The 16,484-nt window shown below is 43.5% G+C and overlaps 1 protein-coding gene across 1 annotated transcript in view; it reads right to left on the bottom strand.

Moving 5' to 3' along the window:
• Positions 1–15,523, bottom strand: part of CDH17 (cadherin 17, LI cadherin (liver-intestine)) — a 26,252-nt gene extending 10,729 nt beyond the window's left edge. The window contains exons 1-11 of the mRNA XM_009324452.1: positions 15,479–15,523; positions 12,618–12,716; positions 11,824–11,961; positions 10,148–10,286; positions 8,780–8,938; positions 7,914–8,113; positions 5,486–5,617; positions 4,487–4,637; positions 3,550–3,765; positions 2,205–2,281; positions 538–729 (exon numbers count right to left, since the gene is read on the bottom strand). Coding sequence (XP_009322727.1) covers positions 538–729; positions 2,205–2,281; positions 3,550–3,765; positions 4,487–4,637; positions 5,486–5,617; positions 7,914–8,113; positions 8,780–8,938; positions 10,148–10,286; positions 11,824–11,961; positions 12,618–12,716; positions 15,479–15,523 — 1,548 coding nt within the window. The remainder of the gene's footprint in view (positions 1–537; positions 730–2,204; positions 2,282–3,549; positions 3,766–4,486; positions 4,638–5,485; positions 5,618–7,913; positions 8,114–8,779; positions 8,939–10,147; positions 10,287–11,823; positions 11,962–12,617; positions 12,717–15,478) is intronic.
• Positions 15,524–16,484: the final 961 nt, after the last annotated feature.

Genomic DNA, 16,484 nt, shown 5'->3' with positions numbered 1-16,484 from the left:
CTGCCTCTCCAACCTGACATCGAGACATGCTGGTCTCACTTGCACCTCCCATTGCAAAAGCCACCAACAGCCCAGAGCACTAGCAAGGAGATCAGTCTGCCCCGTGACAGCCCACCTCCACAACCACAGCCCATGGAAACATTTAGCTGGCTTTCTCTTTTCCAGAAACGCTGCTGCAAAATCACTCAAATAATGCCATTTTTTTTCTTTATGGTGCCTAAAGACCTACTTCATCAGTCAGAGCCTGCTCTGCTGGAGAAGGGGCCAGCAGCGGAGCCAGCGGAGAGAGCTGCCAGTGGCAGTGGGTGGGTAGAGGACAGCAAAGGTGGGAGGATAGGTGTGCCTGAGCACTGCACAGGCACAATGCCTGAGCCCAAGAGTGGGGCCTCCTGCAGTCTGCACCATGCTTGGGGTGTCCTCACCCCACCACCAGCCAACACCTCCCTCTGCAAATCATTACCAGGGCGGTTACTGTTTATGCAAATATATATATAAATATATATATATAAATGGAGAAGAATAAACCCATCTATTCACCTTGTTAATCTTGACAAACCCTCGGTTTGTTTCAGGATCTGTCTCTATGATGAACATGTTGTTTGGATCTCCTTCCTTCACTTGGTAAATGATGTAGGAGCTCCCTGTGGCAGGCTCGTCTCCATCGGTAGCTTGAATTTCTAGTATCACTGTTCCTACCGGTAGACTTTCTGCAACAGTCACATTGTGATACTGTGGAGAGAGAGATTGTTGAAACATGACATACCGAGCACCAGCTGCAGATAACTTGAGCACTACAACAAGCTCGCGACCCACGAGCATGGATGTATTTCAACCTGCAGCAGTCATGTGAGGGAGGGAAGTGGTGGGTGCATTTCACAGCAGAGACGTAACCAGGTTAGAGAGATGTACAAAAGCATTAGTAAAGTGCCTTGCAGCAGTAGAGGTGAGCTACCTTGCTGCTCAGGGGAACCCAGAAATGAAAGATGGGCACTAGACCTTCTGCAAAGTTGCTATATCCCCCTTTTTAGCCATACATTTATCAAAGGTGATGGGATCACTGTCAGTGGGTGAGCTACCAGTATAGCAGCAGTCCCAGACCCTCTGGAGGAGCCTTTACCTCCTCTGTTGAAACTAGTCCACGTATATGCAATTCTAATAGCAGTAGGGACAGCACCTTGGTCTCCTCTGTACCCAGTGAGCATCCTAGCCACCAACTGTTAAGTATTTAATTGCTCCATGCACCATATGCCATTGCCACATTAGCAGTCCAGCTCCATTTACTCTGTTTGATGTGTGCCCTGACCCAGCAGTCTCATCCTGAGACCAGGTCCTGGACTGAGACCTTGAGGTGAGAAAGTCAACAGCCTGCTATGTAGGCACGCAGTCTGCATGTGTCTAACCTCTCGTTATCATCAACAGAGAGCTGGGCAATGCAGTCAGCAAAGCCCCAAAACCAACACAGCTTCCCCAGGAGGACATCTACACCTGATGAGCTAGACATCTTTCCTGAGGCCACCACCTACATTGCCTACAAGTATGGTGGGAGCTTAGACACCTAAATGTAGATGCTCCAGCCACTGCAGTGTCTGAAGAGAGGTTTGGGTCAGCAGGCAGAAGGCATGGAAGGCCTCTCTGCCAGATACCAGCACCTCCACCAGAGGAAGAGGCAAGAGCCTGACACCCATTCGTGAATGAAGGGCCAGCAGCTATGCATTTGGGCATGGATCACTGGACCACTGTTTCTGGTTAAAGAAAATACAGCCTTTGATTTCCATTCACTTTCTGGCTTTTCTGGATACATTAACACTGTGTTTGGAAGGGAGCTTGGGAGATGTTAGCTTTTTTTCCATTTAGCTATTTTGATTAATTTTAAAGCCTTTTCTTCCTCCTTTCCCTCCAGAACTTACATTTCTGGAATAAACTGCTTTAGTAGAATCGTTTCTTTCTGTACACATAATTTTCCACTGAACAAATTACCTTACATTTCAGAAATAACTATGAGTCAGTCCCACTGTCTACTGTCTATACAGACCTTATATGCTGCCTTTGCAGCAATACCTTGCCTTTATTTTCACTAGTGGATTGCTCTGTTACTTGTTCTGTAAATGGCTGGTTTCCCATTGACATTCTATAGACATTGAGTGTATGCTCAAACATTTGTCAAAAGTTATTGGGACATCAAAAATGGTGTTAAAAATACTCACATCTGATTTTTCAAAGATGGGAATCTGATCATTGATGTCGATGACATGTATTTGCACGTCACAGATTGTTTGGAATACTGCATGGAAAGAAGACAAACAACATCACAGCAACCCTTCTGCTGAAAATAACTTTCCTCCAAAAGGGTTCACTGTGAGCAAAAGTGAGTGCTGCCAAATTATCTGATCCAAGCAAAGCCCTACTGTTGTAAGAAACACTTGATCTCCAGTGTCTCGTAGTCAGTGAGAACCTCACTCTCTATCTTACTATTTACCTTCCCAATTTCTTCAGCCTGTTTCATTTTGTTCCCCTCACTTTTTTTAACCATATCCCTTTGCCAGGATGATAGCTATGAATTGTGTTAGCTTTCTCAATATCACTTTTGCATGTCAAAAAGTAAGCCCCAGGTTGTTATGCTACCTTGTCCTCTTCGTGGGCCATCAGGCAGCACCCTCATTTTCATTACAGCCAGACTTAAACTTCAGACCTATATGTAAATCTAAGCGCTACCTGAGCAGGGACACCCATAGCAATGGGGGACTGTGATTTTAAAAGTATACTCTGTCTGGTCGTGTGCTGTTCATATGTAGCTGGATTTTAGTGTTTTACGGACGTGTTTTATGAGCTGAAAGTTAAGGAATATTCTAAACAAAACTGTTTGGATGGAATTCAAATAAGCATCCAAAACAGATCACCAGCTTCTCCCCCTGCAAGGTTTTCATATCATCTAAGTGATGCTATTTCATTTACAGACATGTCACACTGCTTTCTTTACATGCCAGTTCCTCCATCCACAAGTTTTGCCTGGCTATAAGGACTGCAGCACAAAGCTTTAAGCTTTAGTATGGAGTTTGATTTCCTTTCCATTCAGTGAAGCACAAAGGACTCCTGGGAACTTATATAATGGACAAGATTATTTTTGAAGATTAATTTCAGCTCTTAATCTTTCAAAATAAATTATCTGGACTCTCTGAGCAGCTGTGTTTAATTTCTTGATTTTTTTCAGTGAGTCCCTTTGAAAGATTTTGGGGGAAAACCACAATCGTGATCTCTTCATTTTTTTCCCCTGTGGAAGAAAATCTTTTACTGGAGTACTTGTTAAAAAGCTTCCCAGTTTATCCATGCTCTGCCCTGGAGCTGGTTTCCTTCCATACGTGCATTATGAATCATGATTAACCTCTCTGCATCTCGAGAACAAGGCAGTACAATGCCAGAGCCAGCCAGCTCCCAGCATTGCTGTTGCTTCCAGTGAATCCTCTAGGTCTCCTCTCATCCTTTGGACACTGAGCGCTGGGGATGCCAGCGTGAACAAAATTATTCCAATGTGTAACAGCAGGCTTTACATACCTGCATCTGTCACCAGCACCTCCAAGGAATAGTTGGATGCAATGCGCTTGTTTAATGAATGGCTAATTAACTGCAAAATCCCAGTGTCTTGCTGAATAAAGAACAGATTATTTGCAGGAACAGCAGGAGCCTGACTTTTTATTTTGAACTGCAGACGAGAGTTAAGGGTGCCCTCCTTATCCATGTCCGTAGCAAACACGGTGCCAATATTACTTCCTGTGGCAGAGGAGAGACCAGAGTCAGTCAGATAATGCAGTGGTCCTATTCCTCCACAGAGGTACACACTGACAACAGTGACACCAATGCAAAGAGTAGAGGGGCAATAAAGATACAACTGTGTGGAAAACACTGCAATGGACACAAATGTTTGACTTCTGGGAGTTTTTCCTTTAGCATCCCAACCAGCTGTTTTGGGCTTGGGGCAGTCCAAAAGGACTGGGCTATGTGTTTTGATCAGAAGTGACTGTAACAACAGACACTTTAGCCTTGAAACCAAATAACTGATGTGAAGACTTAGGGACAGACTTCGGTAATGGTCCGTTGAGGTCAAAGGCATTATGCTGGAGGAGAATCTCGATGAGGGAAAATGGGCTTATGCCACTTTTAGAGCAGTATTTCTTGTATTAGTAATAAAAGGGGTGTTTTTCTTTTTACATTCTAAGCAGTTGTCCAAAACTGTCATTGCAGGAAAATGCAATTTTATATTTTAAATGGAACAGCATTTTTTAAGTAGGGGTCTTGGGTCTGTCCTTCTCAGGTTACTGAAATCCTTTCCACATGAATTATTGAAGTGAAAACAACAGAGTTATTTGCACAGGAAAACACAGAGCTACGTTTTGCTCTTTGGGATCAGAATTTCTAGTTTTATTTGTACCCGGCTGGAAACAATAACATGACCAGAATTATGTGTATAAATGAGTAGAAGCTGTTTTCTTACCTCCACCTTCATTTTCTTGAACTTCAATTACAGTGAGGGCCTGCTGGCACACGGGGGGATTGTCATTAATGTCTTCCACAGTAACATGAATGTGCAGAGGCTTGTCCACCAGTTCTCCCTCATTATCTTTTGTGACCACAAAGAAAGTATACTGCAATAAGAATATTGAGATTAGTTGTGCTGAATGTCCACTGTGACAATATTTTGCATTTAAATGTGTAACTATGGGACCATTCCATGTAAATGAAATATCCTCTCATATGTTTGTTCAGTATTTTCACTCTGATTCAGAACTCTTCCATCACACCTTAGTGCCTGAGGTCTGAGTTTTCAAAAGAATTTAGAAGTCCTGAATACTTCATTGCACTGTGAACTTACTCTCACAAAAATTCAAGAAAAGCAGGAATATCTCATTTTTGTCACTTTGCAAATTCATCTGTCACATATAGAGATAGGATTCCTCCAGCATATCTGATCCCTGGCCTATTCTGTGCCCAAATTTCCTCCAAGAACAAAAGGGGATAGAGGGTTTTCTGTCTAAAAGACCCCCAGATGGGGAACTTCAGGGTAACTTTACAGTTGCAACTGCAAGTTAAACTCTGTGGAGAGATCCCTGAGGCCCCTGGGGGGGGATCTGAAACATTCAGATCTCCTGCCCTCCACAAATGCCACTGCCTACCTCCTGCTCATGCACCTACAATCCTGCCATGGTTGGCCAGTGTTGTACATTATATATACACTGTGGGCAGTGATTGCTACTGCCAGACCCATGGAGAAGTGTTGTAGGGTACCAAAATGAAGGCAGTTTACAGTGTAATAGGTGAATGTGCTTTCATATCTATCAAGTCATTCCCAAACAGAAATGACAAGAAATAAAGCTTTTATTTCTTTTTTTCCCCTCTGTCCTTTCTAGTGAGCTTTCTCGTATTTACTCCCACACCAATAATCAGCTTCCTGCTACGGTCTCTCCCATCAGTGAGGTTTTATGTGTTTACTTACAGTATCCTTTTCTTCCCTGTCCAATGGTTCAGTCACATAAATAACCCCATTCTGATCGACGGAAAATGGGAGCCGGGGCAGCTTTTCTTTTTCAAAAAGGTCATAAATTACATCTGGCTCATTTGAGTGCACCTAAAAACACAAAAATAAGTCAGGATAGGAAGTCAGAAGTGTAGACTGAGATTTAACAGGGATCGTTTCTGGACCACAAACAGAAAAGATTGCATTCATTTTAGCTTCATAAATGAGAAAATTAACAGTTTGGCAGGCTCTTGGGACAAGCTGCAGAAAACCAGGCTGATAATTCACCTCTGCTCCCTGACTTGTTGTGGTGAAACCATTTTACCTCAGTTTCTCCAGATGTCCAGATGGGCTATGACACATCTTTTTATGGAAGGGTTTTGGGATGTGGAACTAAATGGTGATATATGAGAAGAAAGCATTATATGCATTTGAATGTCTTGACACTAATTTATTCCATCTCCCTATGCTGTCTATTCCTGCCTGTTGTTTTGGTTTATCTAATTCAGAGATGTGGAGCACCAAAAAATATATCCAGTACCTATCTGCACATATATGTGTGCATGCTCTCTACATGCATCAAAGTCTGTGATGAAGGATCTTTAGTGGGGTGCTTCAGATTTAAAATGAAATGCAGTAAACAGACTGCCAAATCAATGGAGTCAATATTACTGTTTATGTTTTATACTATATAGCAGCAACTGCATTTCATTTTCCCCTAGGCAGAATCAACATGTCATTGGCCGCCACGTGAAATTTATATACAAGTGACCCCAGGATGGGACAACCTTTGCATGTTAGTTTTTCTTCCACATGTTTTCACTCTGGAATTCCTTGGGCTGTCACTGAGGCCAGTGACAATAACACCAAGTCAGTTACTCTTGCAAACAGCATCCGAGGAATCCTGCCATGTCCAAGGGATGACGGCACTGGGGGTGTCAGTGCCAAGGCATTTTTCAAAGTCAAACATTCCTGAAAGGCTGCTGGCCTGTTAGTTAATATTTACTGATGTATACATCGCTATCAGTCTGCAGTTATCAGCAAAATATTTTGCATTTGCACTGTGTAAAGAGGAATACCACGGGAATGCAGGATGCTGAAGGAGGGGAGGGCATTTCAGTGCTTCCTAGGTACTTTTGATATAGCAGGTGTGCTGCATCACACAAAACTGGACACAGCAGATGTCCCTGAGTGCGGGGGACTGCCCACAGCAGGGTTGCAGTGGAGCTGGTCCCCTGCCAGGCTCTTCTGCGGATGGAAGAAGCTAACTTCAGAATAACCTTCAACGGGTTAGCTCTTGATTTGCCCAAAGCCTGGAGGGCCCATGGTGTTAGAGCGGGGCTGGAAGTGCTCAAAGAAACTGTCCTGGTTTCGGCAGGGATAGAGTTAATTTCCTTCCTAGTAGCTGGTACAGTGCTGTGTTTTGGATTTAGGAGGAGAACAAAGTTGATAATGCACCGATGTTTTGGTTGTTGCTAGGTAATGCTTACACTAGTCAAGGACTTTTTAGTTTCCCATGCTCTACCGATTGAGAAGGCTGGAGGTGCACAAGAAGCTGGGAGGGGGCACAGCCAAACTGGCCAAAGGGACATCCCATACCATGGGACGTCATGCTCAGTACATAAACTGGGGAAAGCTGGCCGGGGGGGCCGCTGCTCAGGGACTGGCTGGGCGTCAGTTGGCGGGTGGTGAGCAATTGCATTGTGCATCACTTGCTTTGTGTATTATTATTATTGTTACATTATTATTATTATTTTATTTCAATTATTAAACTGTTTTTATCTCAACCCATGAATTTTTCTCACTTGTGCTCTTCCAATTCTCTCCCCCATCCCACTGGGGTTGGGAGGGAGTGAGCGAGCGGCTGTGTGGTGCTCAGTTGCCGACTGAGGTTAAACCACGACAGAAACCCATTGGGAGAGAAGAGCGGCACCTCCGCAGAGGCACCCAATTGCCACATATCTGTCTGGGAGCTCCCTTGGGGTGTCTCAAGAGCTTTATCTTTCGTATTGTGCCAAATAGCCTTGTAAAGCACCATTTTTCTTCCAGTCATTATGCTGTAACAAAATTCTCCAAATGTTTCCTCTATCCGTGGGATATTCTCACACACAGGCGGTGCTAACAGCCTCTCCAAACTGAAGGGCAAAGTCCAGTTACTCTAATGTTTATATTGCCTGTATCTCAGTCACCTTCAAACCATTAACTTTCATACTAATGATAAGTTAATGAGACCTGCACTAAAGATCATTTCCAAATTTTTATACCGTATAAAAAATAACTGGAAGGTGCCAAAGTCCTTCTGAAGAGCCTGGTGTTGAATGCAGTGGGGACACCTTCACAGTTAGCTGGGAGAAAACGCCTCTGTGGCACCAAGGAGAGGTGCAGGGAGCACGGCCAAGGGCCTTACCTGGCTGATGTTGACAGGGTAGATCTGGGTTGAGTTTTCTTGGATGTGGATGGTGGGGGGAGCTTTCCACAGGGTCTCCTTCACAGTGATGATCACATCAGCACTGCTGGTGAAAGCATTCGTTGTCATCCCTGCCATGTCCTTCGCAGTGACGACGAGCGTGAAGGTGTCCTGCTTTTGAGGATCCAAGTAATAAGAGCCTAGAAACAGAGCAAAGAGCCAAGTGAAATGCAGCAGAGGCTGTGGAAATGGTTCATCTGCCCATTGCCTCCTACATGCACCATGCTGCTTCATCTGCTCCAGGCTCACTCCTTAGATGGGCCTGTGTGCCAAATCTCAGCAAGCCGTTTCCTCTGGCTTCTCTGAATATGCAGCACAGCATCATGTGGACGTAATCGTATGAGACCTCTGTGCTGTGGTCTCATGTTGTGCAGATGCATCACTGAACAGCCCTCACTCCAGTTAGGCCCTTGTTTAGCCCAGCGGAAGAGACAGGGTTTTTAAATCACTGCAGTTTAGTTGGGATCACGGGGCTGGCTGAGTTTTCTCTGCATTTTTCGTGTTACTGATTTTGGTTTTCTAGATTTCAAGGAAGAGAATTAATCCAAGATATGACTCAGTGTAGTCCTGACGGCCAAAGGATCTACCTCTCTTCTCAATGTATTTTTAGATCCCAATCTCCATTTCTGCTAACTTCCTTTGAATTTGGTGGGACACAAAGTTCCCCAAAACCAGGGCCTCAGTGGAGTATGTCCCACTGACTATATTTATTCATAATTTAACATCAGAGCTGTGTTATTGTTTTGTTCTAGGTACACCCAAGAACTCATGCTTGCTTTTTGACAAACAAGGATCTTTTTACATACCCGTCTTACTTGGTGAGATTGCTCCAGTTACACTATCTATCTGGAAAAGCATTTCTGTATAAGGGTTGGGAAAATGATGGAGAATGCTGTACGTCAACTGTCCATGGGGAGTTGTAGGATCATCACGGTCAGTGGCATGGACGTACATAAAGGGCTTGCCTGTTCAGATTAGAGAAGAAACAGTGGTAAGAGGAGACTGAAACCTCAACACATAGCCCATTTGAGCAGAGCTCTCAAGCCAGGAAGGCAGCTTATGGGGAGCTGCTGTTGTTTCATAATGCATCTCTCATGGTAAGCCATGCTTGTGTGTGGAGGTTACATTGCCTGTGTACCATTCCACAGGTCCTGCCTCCACAGCTCTGCTTAGTAGGATCACAATAGGTGTGAAGACCAGTTGATGAAGAAGGTGACAGAGCTAACTCAGAGAGCTGTCTACCACCCAAGAGTGCCTGCACCCAGAATGTAGCTCACTGGTATCTCTCTTTAAGGCCACTTTGCAGTCCTTATACAAATCAGTTCAACCCAAAGCAGCTTGAGAAAAAAGCCCTAGAGCTGTGACACAGTTATAATTAAAGGAACAATCATACAGTGAAAAAAATATGGAAATGTGCAGTAACATAAGTGAATTTTTGCCTTTTGATCACCAATGCAACATTCAAAATCTTTTTGAATTGGATGCAGTTGAAGAATACAGTAAAATATTGCAGAATAATTTTCTGACCCCATGACATTTTATATGCATATTCTTTACCAAAAGTTTCTTCTTGAGTCCATAGTCACAGTGATAACAACTGGTTGAGTCCTTTGTTTCATTTCCGAGATGTGGGTCTTGAGCTGCTCTTTGATATTTTCCTGATTTCTGGACTGGATCACTGCAATCCATAATCTAAGACTCTCTCCTAAATACTAAGGTTCATCCCACGTCCTGAGAAGCATCACTCACAGTAAACACATACCCCATATCTACACTGGAATTTTATTTCACTGATGTGCAAAGACTTACATATTCTTAGCATTCTTTTTCTGTATAGTCTTTGGCAACCTTTAAACTTTAAAATCCTTCTAGCATAGGTGTTTTTTTCAGCGTAATGGTGAGGGCAGCAATATTTGCCTGTTAAATGATACTTGCAAAGCAACAAGTACTATGAAATATTTCTGATTACACTCATCCTTTTACACCACATAGTGGTCACCTTTTTGCCCTTTCATTATGTTATACATGCTTGTACCCTTATTTTGTACAATCCTGTGGGAAGGAAAACTGATCTTTTTTCAGCTTGTTGAAGTATAGCACCCACTTTATCTTCCTGTTTAACTAATATACCTAGCTTCTTATTAACTATCATATTTCATTATTACAACAATTACCTGGACGGGAGTTCTGCCTCACTACTCCAGTGTACTTCATCTGGTCAAATTCTGGTGGGTTGTCATTGATATCCTCCACATGTATTGTAACTGTGTATGGACCTTTCACTATGTTTCCCTTTTCATCCAGACTTTCCACCTTGATTTGGAAAAAGAGGGAACAGCAAAGAAATATTTTCATGTGGATAAATTAAAAGACATAAATGAACATCAGGATGTCAAATGCCAAGTCATTCTTCCTGTGATGCAAATCTGGTGAGAGCCATCACTGTGTGGCTCCATCTACAAGGACAAATTTGCCATGGTAGCTCACTGACAATAGTTCACCACAGTATATAGTGCCAACAAAACAAAATAACCTACTCCTGCTCCTGACGACACTTTTCAGAGGGCAATTTCTCACTTCCAGTCTCAGCAGACTACTTGCATTCTTGCACAGCTTAGACCTCATGCATTTCTTTAAATAGAAATAGATACTTTCTAAAGAACAAGGAGAAAACCCAACAAGATATAGCGGACTCAAGTGTGCTATTGTAAATATCAACCAGAAAAATAGGCTGATCTAAGGATTTGTAAAGAAAACTTAATTCTTAGTTCTGATTGCATTTTTGTTCCAAACAATTTGACTTCTTATTTTTCAGCCTTCTTTGACTTTAAAACACTGAGTATATATTATGTCTGTCCAACTTCATTTTGTTTGCACATAATAGATCAAATCATCATTATTTATGCCTAACCAAGCATCCTTTTTCAGTTCTGTCATCACTTCTTCTTGTCTGTAAAGGATTCCCATGTTTAGAGTTAATAACTTCTGGGGCTAGAAAATTGTCCTCTCTAATACCAATCCAAGGGTGCTTCAGAGCTGAGAACATGAAACCATTAAATCTGAAGTGCTAGACTTTAGAAAGATAGCTAAGGCTAGCTAAAATATCATCATGTATTTTGTTCAGATATTGATCCTCTCACGATCATCTCCTCCTCAGTTGCTAGTGCCTCAGAAAAAGACAATACCATTTTTGACACAGAATAAGAGCACAAGGCTATACTGAGACCAAAAGATCGCCTACCCGTTGTCCCACTCCCAACAGTGTTTACAATGAGATCCTTATGAAAAGAGTATAACAGCAGGACAAGCACACAATGCTCTTTCCTCTAATAGCCTCCAACATCTGCCAAACAGCCTTCTGCTGTCATTTAACAGAGGTTAGATCTGTGCTTCTGTGTCTAAATGTCATTTACTCACACCATTTGTCACTAAATAGATTATAATCTTCCTAAGTAGATTACAATAGTTTATTTTCCCATTCCAGCCATGGAATTCACCCTATAAGTCTTCAGGGATAACAAGCAAATCTCATTCATGGGGCCAGATTTCACTTCCAGTCAAGTGTCCTCCTCATATTAGGAGAATTACAGGATTAGTGTTGGCATCAGGGTAATTTTTGTTCTCTCAATATAACCTTCCTGTGCTAAGGAGCATTTTCCTCTGCAAAGTCTTTCAGAACTATAAAACCATGCATCTTTCAGCAAAACTCAATATTAAAAATGAAAAGCTGTCTGTAAACATAGACAAAAGAAAGAATTTGAAATTTCAACAGTTTTCCATTAATTTCAGGTTTACCAAAAAAGGGTGAATATGAATAACCCTCCCTTCCTATTTTTCACTGAGTTTTTACCTGCAGCCTGTGCACTGCTTTGGTCTCCCAGTCCAGAGATCCATTGAGATACAGGATGCCTGTCTTTGGCACAATGTCAATTATTCCATCTTTTTCACCAGTCGCTCTGAAACTCACAGCAGGTGGCTCGGATGTGAACTAGAATGGGGAAAAATCAAAGGGAAAATAATTCTTTTTTCAGCATTTTCACCATAATCAAAATAATTTCATGCTTTTGTGTCTTTTAAAACCTATTGCCAACAGTGTGCTTGGCTGGGGGAATGATATTCCAAGAGTCTGCTCAAACAACTCTGCTCTTTTCTGATCCTCAACAGAGGAGTTTTCACATTATTTCCTGAATGCTGCAGGAAATCCCAACTGAGGCTTCTTTCCAAAGCAAACGTCTGCTTAGGACAGGGCTTTATCTGAGCACAGGAATGGAAAAAAATTACACACATCCTCCATTTGCCTGGGAGCTGGATCTGTCCTTCTGTGGTTATGGCTTTGGGAAGAAAACCTCAGAACTGAAGGAAAATGATGACACAAGTTACATGGAAACCCATTTCCTAGGAATGCTGATTTTATTAATCCCTGTCTTAGGATATCCTCTTAAAATGCGTTTGAGAGAAGGGGTTGTCTCCTGCTTTTTGCATGTAGAGTCTTGACTTCCCAGACAGAGGAAGTCAAAGCTAATCTCAGATCCTCTTGGGGGACTGTTCTTCCCACCAGCACAGATGACAACACCGCCTGTGAGGTCAGTGTGTTCAAACTATGGGGTTTTTGACCAGGGTGGATATCAAGAGACACTTGATTACCTGGTAAATGAAGCGCACTCCCCCTCCTTCTGGAACAGAGAAATTCATGTCCTTCAGAGGCCCAGTTACATGCAGGTCCCCCAAATTCTGGCACATAGCCTGTGAGAGAGAGAGAAAGGGATGGAGGAAAGCAGCTGAGGGATGTCTGCTGTCACCACGCAAGAACAGCAGCTCTCCATCACTGAGCCTCTTGCAAGTTATTTTGCTGTAGTATAATGGAGGAGACTCTCGCTGGTTTGCACTGAACATCTCTGGGTTCTTCAGTGCACATCCATTTTTAAAATCAGGGTTATTTATTAATTAATTTGAAAACAAACATTTGGGCCCTGCACTTTTCTAACCACTATGTAATTAAATGAGATTTGATGTACCTTCAAGAGCAAACAGAAGCACTGAAGAGCTGAGGGAAGACTGAGAGCAAGAGGAAATTCATAAAAGCATTTCTGGATCACCCCTGTGCCCACAGCAGGACCAGCCACATCCCATCCAGGAGCTGCACAGTCCTGTGACCACAAGTGTGTCAGGAGACCCAACGCCACACCTGGGGATGGGGAGGAATTGGGGCTGCACCCCTTGTAGTTCCCCCAGTAAATCCAAACCTTTTTTGTAAGGAAAAAGGTGCACATCCCCAGGTCCCCTACCCCACCAGCCTCAGCATCCTGGCAATGTGGGAAAGCCGCTTGGGCCCTGTGCCTTCACATCAGTTGCATGTGAGTGCAAACCACAACCAGAGCAAACACGTCCTGCTGATCTTTGGCTTCTACCTCATGGCAAAAATGTCATGCAAATCTGTCTCAGCCTCTGTTTTCTTCCTAATGGCTGGCAATGCCTTCAAATGGTGTTTTTTCTGGCAAATTTTTTTAGTTTTATAGGAGTTTTATAACCACCCCCTCCCTAGTGCCCAAAGACCTCCGGACACACTCCTGCCCTAATGTTTCAGGGCTGTTCTTGCTTCCAAACAAAGAAAGCAAAGCGAAAATCAGCATCCTAGAGCAGCCCTTGCACACAAGACAATTCAGCCTACGGTTCAGATAATCTATCTGTTTCTCCAAAGGCAAGACTAAACTCCCCTGAATGTCTACTCTTCTCTCCCTGTCACCAAGGTCTTGCCAATGCTGAGGAGCTGCCTGCCAGAATTAGGGCTCCATCATTTGGCTGCACAGGTAAAACTCCCTTTCTTCTGGTGTAAAAATGACTTTATTCTGCTTTATCGATCTGGAGTGCCATTGTCACCCCATGGAGTCAGGCTCTGGCAGTGCATATTCTCTGCTGCATGACTTTTCCCCTGGATTTGGTCCTATTGCTGCTGGGACAGCTATTTAGCCACTCACAGAAAAGTACAGCTTACATATTGCCAAGGGAAAACTTAATTCTGGCTATGACAAAAGCATTGCTAAGTTCAGCACAATTTACCCTAAAGCACTGCTCCGTGTGTGTGTGTGTCACAAGTGGTGTTTGAATAACGCCAGATTCTGCTTAATAATAGCCAGAGATACCGCCCTCCTCACCTACAAGGGTCTGTGACTTTTTTGCAAACAGGAAAACTAGAATATTGTGAGAACTGGGGAAGGATGGGGCGGGATGCTAGTGAACACTAGTGACAGTAGAAAAATAAAAGAAGCCATGTAATAGGTACACATACCAGGAAAGAATACTTTACAGCTACCCTTTACTATTTTTGCTAAATGCTGACTGCTGGCCTCTGCCAGGGACAAAATAGCAGGACCCTGGATCTGACCTGCTACAGCTGTTCCCATGTCGCACTGGTGGGCACAACCTGGCTCCTGGAGGTTTTCCCCAGGGCCATTTTGTGGAGGGGTGTTGCTTGGTCATGTTCCTCGCTGTGGAGGAACAAAGGCTGATGCTATAAAACCCAACAGGTTCAAAGTGCAGGCTGTGAAGCATAAGAGATATCTCTTCCTGTCAATTAAAATTACTTTATGTGGACCATAAGTATATCCAAACATATGTCTACAGCATGAATCACTACTCAAGGGCCTGAAGGGGAAATAGGGCTTTCTCCTTGGCCCGTATCTGGCTGGCATCCCTTTTGAAGGCAGCTGTAATGGCTGGGGAGTGGCTTCACGGGGGTCAGCACTGCCACGGGCAGCAACTCTTGAAATGGGAAGGAAAAAGGAGATACTCGTTACTGCACATCAACCCCACCCCCAGGGTCTCCATATTCTGAGGATTTTTCTTTGTAGACTTGAATTTGACTCATTTTTTATCTTTTCTATTGATTTCAATTGTAAAGTAGAAGCCACCACTGTAGCCTTTACAGACATCAGTAAATCTATTGAGTCTAATAGATGAGGTCCATAAATAGCATAATTAATACATTTCAGTTCCAGAAAATCCTCTGAAAAGGGATTCACATAGATGGAATAATGAGGATAAATAATTAATATGCATGGTTTAATCTATGTGACATTATATGTCTTAGAATATATTTAATATGTCAGCACATGTATAGATTATAATACGCATGAACACATGATACAGACGTCTTCACTGTTTGGTGATTTGTTGCAGTGTTTTTAAATCTTTTCTAGCGTGAAATCCACTTACCGAAAAAAGTAATATCTGAGTAGGAACTACAAGAGGCAAAATAGGTAAATTGGTTTCTTCTAGGTTTTTTTAAGATTTTTTTTCCTAATGATCGACACATCTTCTTAACTTTTGGCCATGGGGTCACACACATGTTGGGGCCACACTCCCACACCCAGAGTTACAGCCGCTCTGTCAGCACATGCTGCCAGCCTGACCTGCAGACTGGGATGCCCCGCGGGCTAGAGCTCAGAGGCTCGCAGGCAACCTTTGCCATTTGCTCCCAGATAAACAAAGGAAAAGCTGTAACTCACCGAGTGAATGACGAGCAGAAATTGAAGTCCACACAGCTTAAACATACTGGAATATGCTTTGCTTCAGCTCCTGCAAAGAAGAGGTGATAGTCACTTTAACGCCATAGAGTTGGCCCAATCTATTTGCGAATAAAGGCTACAGCTAAGCTTTCCCGAAGCTGCAGAGAGAAAGCAGATGAGGAGTGAGCTCTGAAGGACCAGGCGCAGCTCTGCCCATGGGAGGCGAGACCACTGGCGTCACCGGGCTGGCCGGGAAGGTCGTGCCCATCAGGTCTGTCCCCAGTGGTGCAGGAGGTGCCACATGCTATGAGAGCCTCAAACAGCTCTCAGAAGTTGAAACTGGCATAAAACTTCAATCCATGCACCCTCACTGTTGCAAGGATTCTATGTCACGCAAGCCCCACTTTAATTTCTGCTTTACTGAGGGCAACATCATGTTCACAGGAAACACTATAACCACAAGAAGATGAAGGTCTTGCGGGGACCATCCTGAGGCCTCTGTCTTCCGGTTACAAAAAACCAGCTGTTCAGTGCAGCTTGCAGAGGCAGAGGAAGCCGGAGGTGTCTGCACCCCTTAAAACAACATGGCTACTGGAAACAAAATTTCCAAGTCCAAGGGGTACTGCCTGCCTCAAATTTCAAAAAAAACCTGAGCGCACGCTGCAGTGACTTGTGTTACATCCTCCTGGAAACTAGACGGGTTCCTCAGAAATGAAATTGTGTTTTCTCACTACTTCCAGATTTTAACAAGGATGAGGCTGGTTCTGGAGAGAGGTGAAGCTGGTGTACAGTGCTGCCATCTTCAGTGGTGCTCCATGTTACTTGGCTCACACCTACAGGTATCCTTCAGCCACCACAACTGTCCCATGGAGGCTCCCAAGGAGAAGACGACAGTGTGGAGGCACAGCTCCCTCCAGATGTTTTCCTGCTTGGGCTTCCCATCATACCTTTTTTTTCCCTCCTCCTTTGCTTTCCTCAATGGCTGACCAAAAAGGGGGACCTGTAA

This window comes from Pygoscelis adeliae, unplaced genomic scaffold, assembly GCF_000699105.1.
Source record: "Pygoscelis adeliae isolate BGI_AS28 unplaced genomic scaffold, ASM69910v1 Scaffold145, whole genome shotgun sequence".
Classification (NCBI taxonomy): domain Eukaryota; kingdom Metazoa; phylum Chordata; class Aves; order Sphenisciformes; family Spheniscidae; genus Pygoscelis; species Pygoscelis adeliae.
The sequence above is the reverse complement of the archived record's forward strand: the minus strand, read 5'-3'. Positions and strand labels throughout refer to the sequence as shown.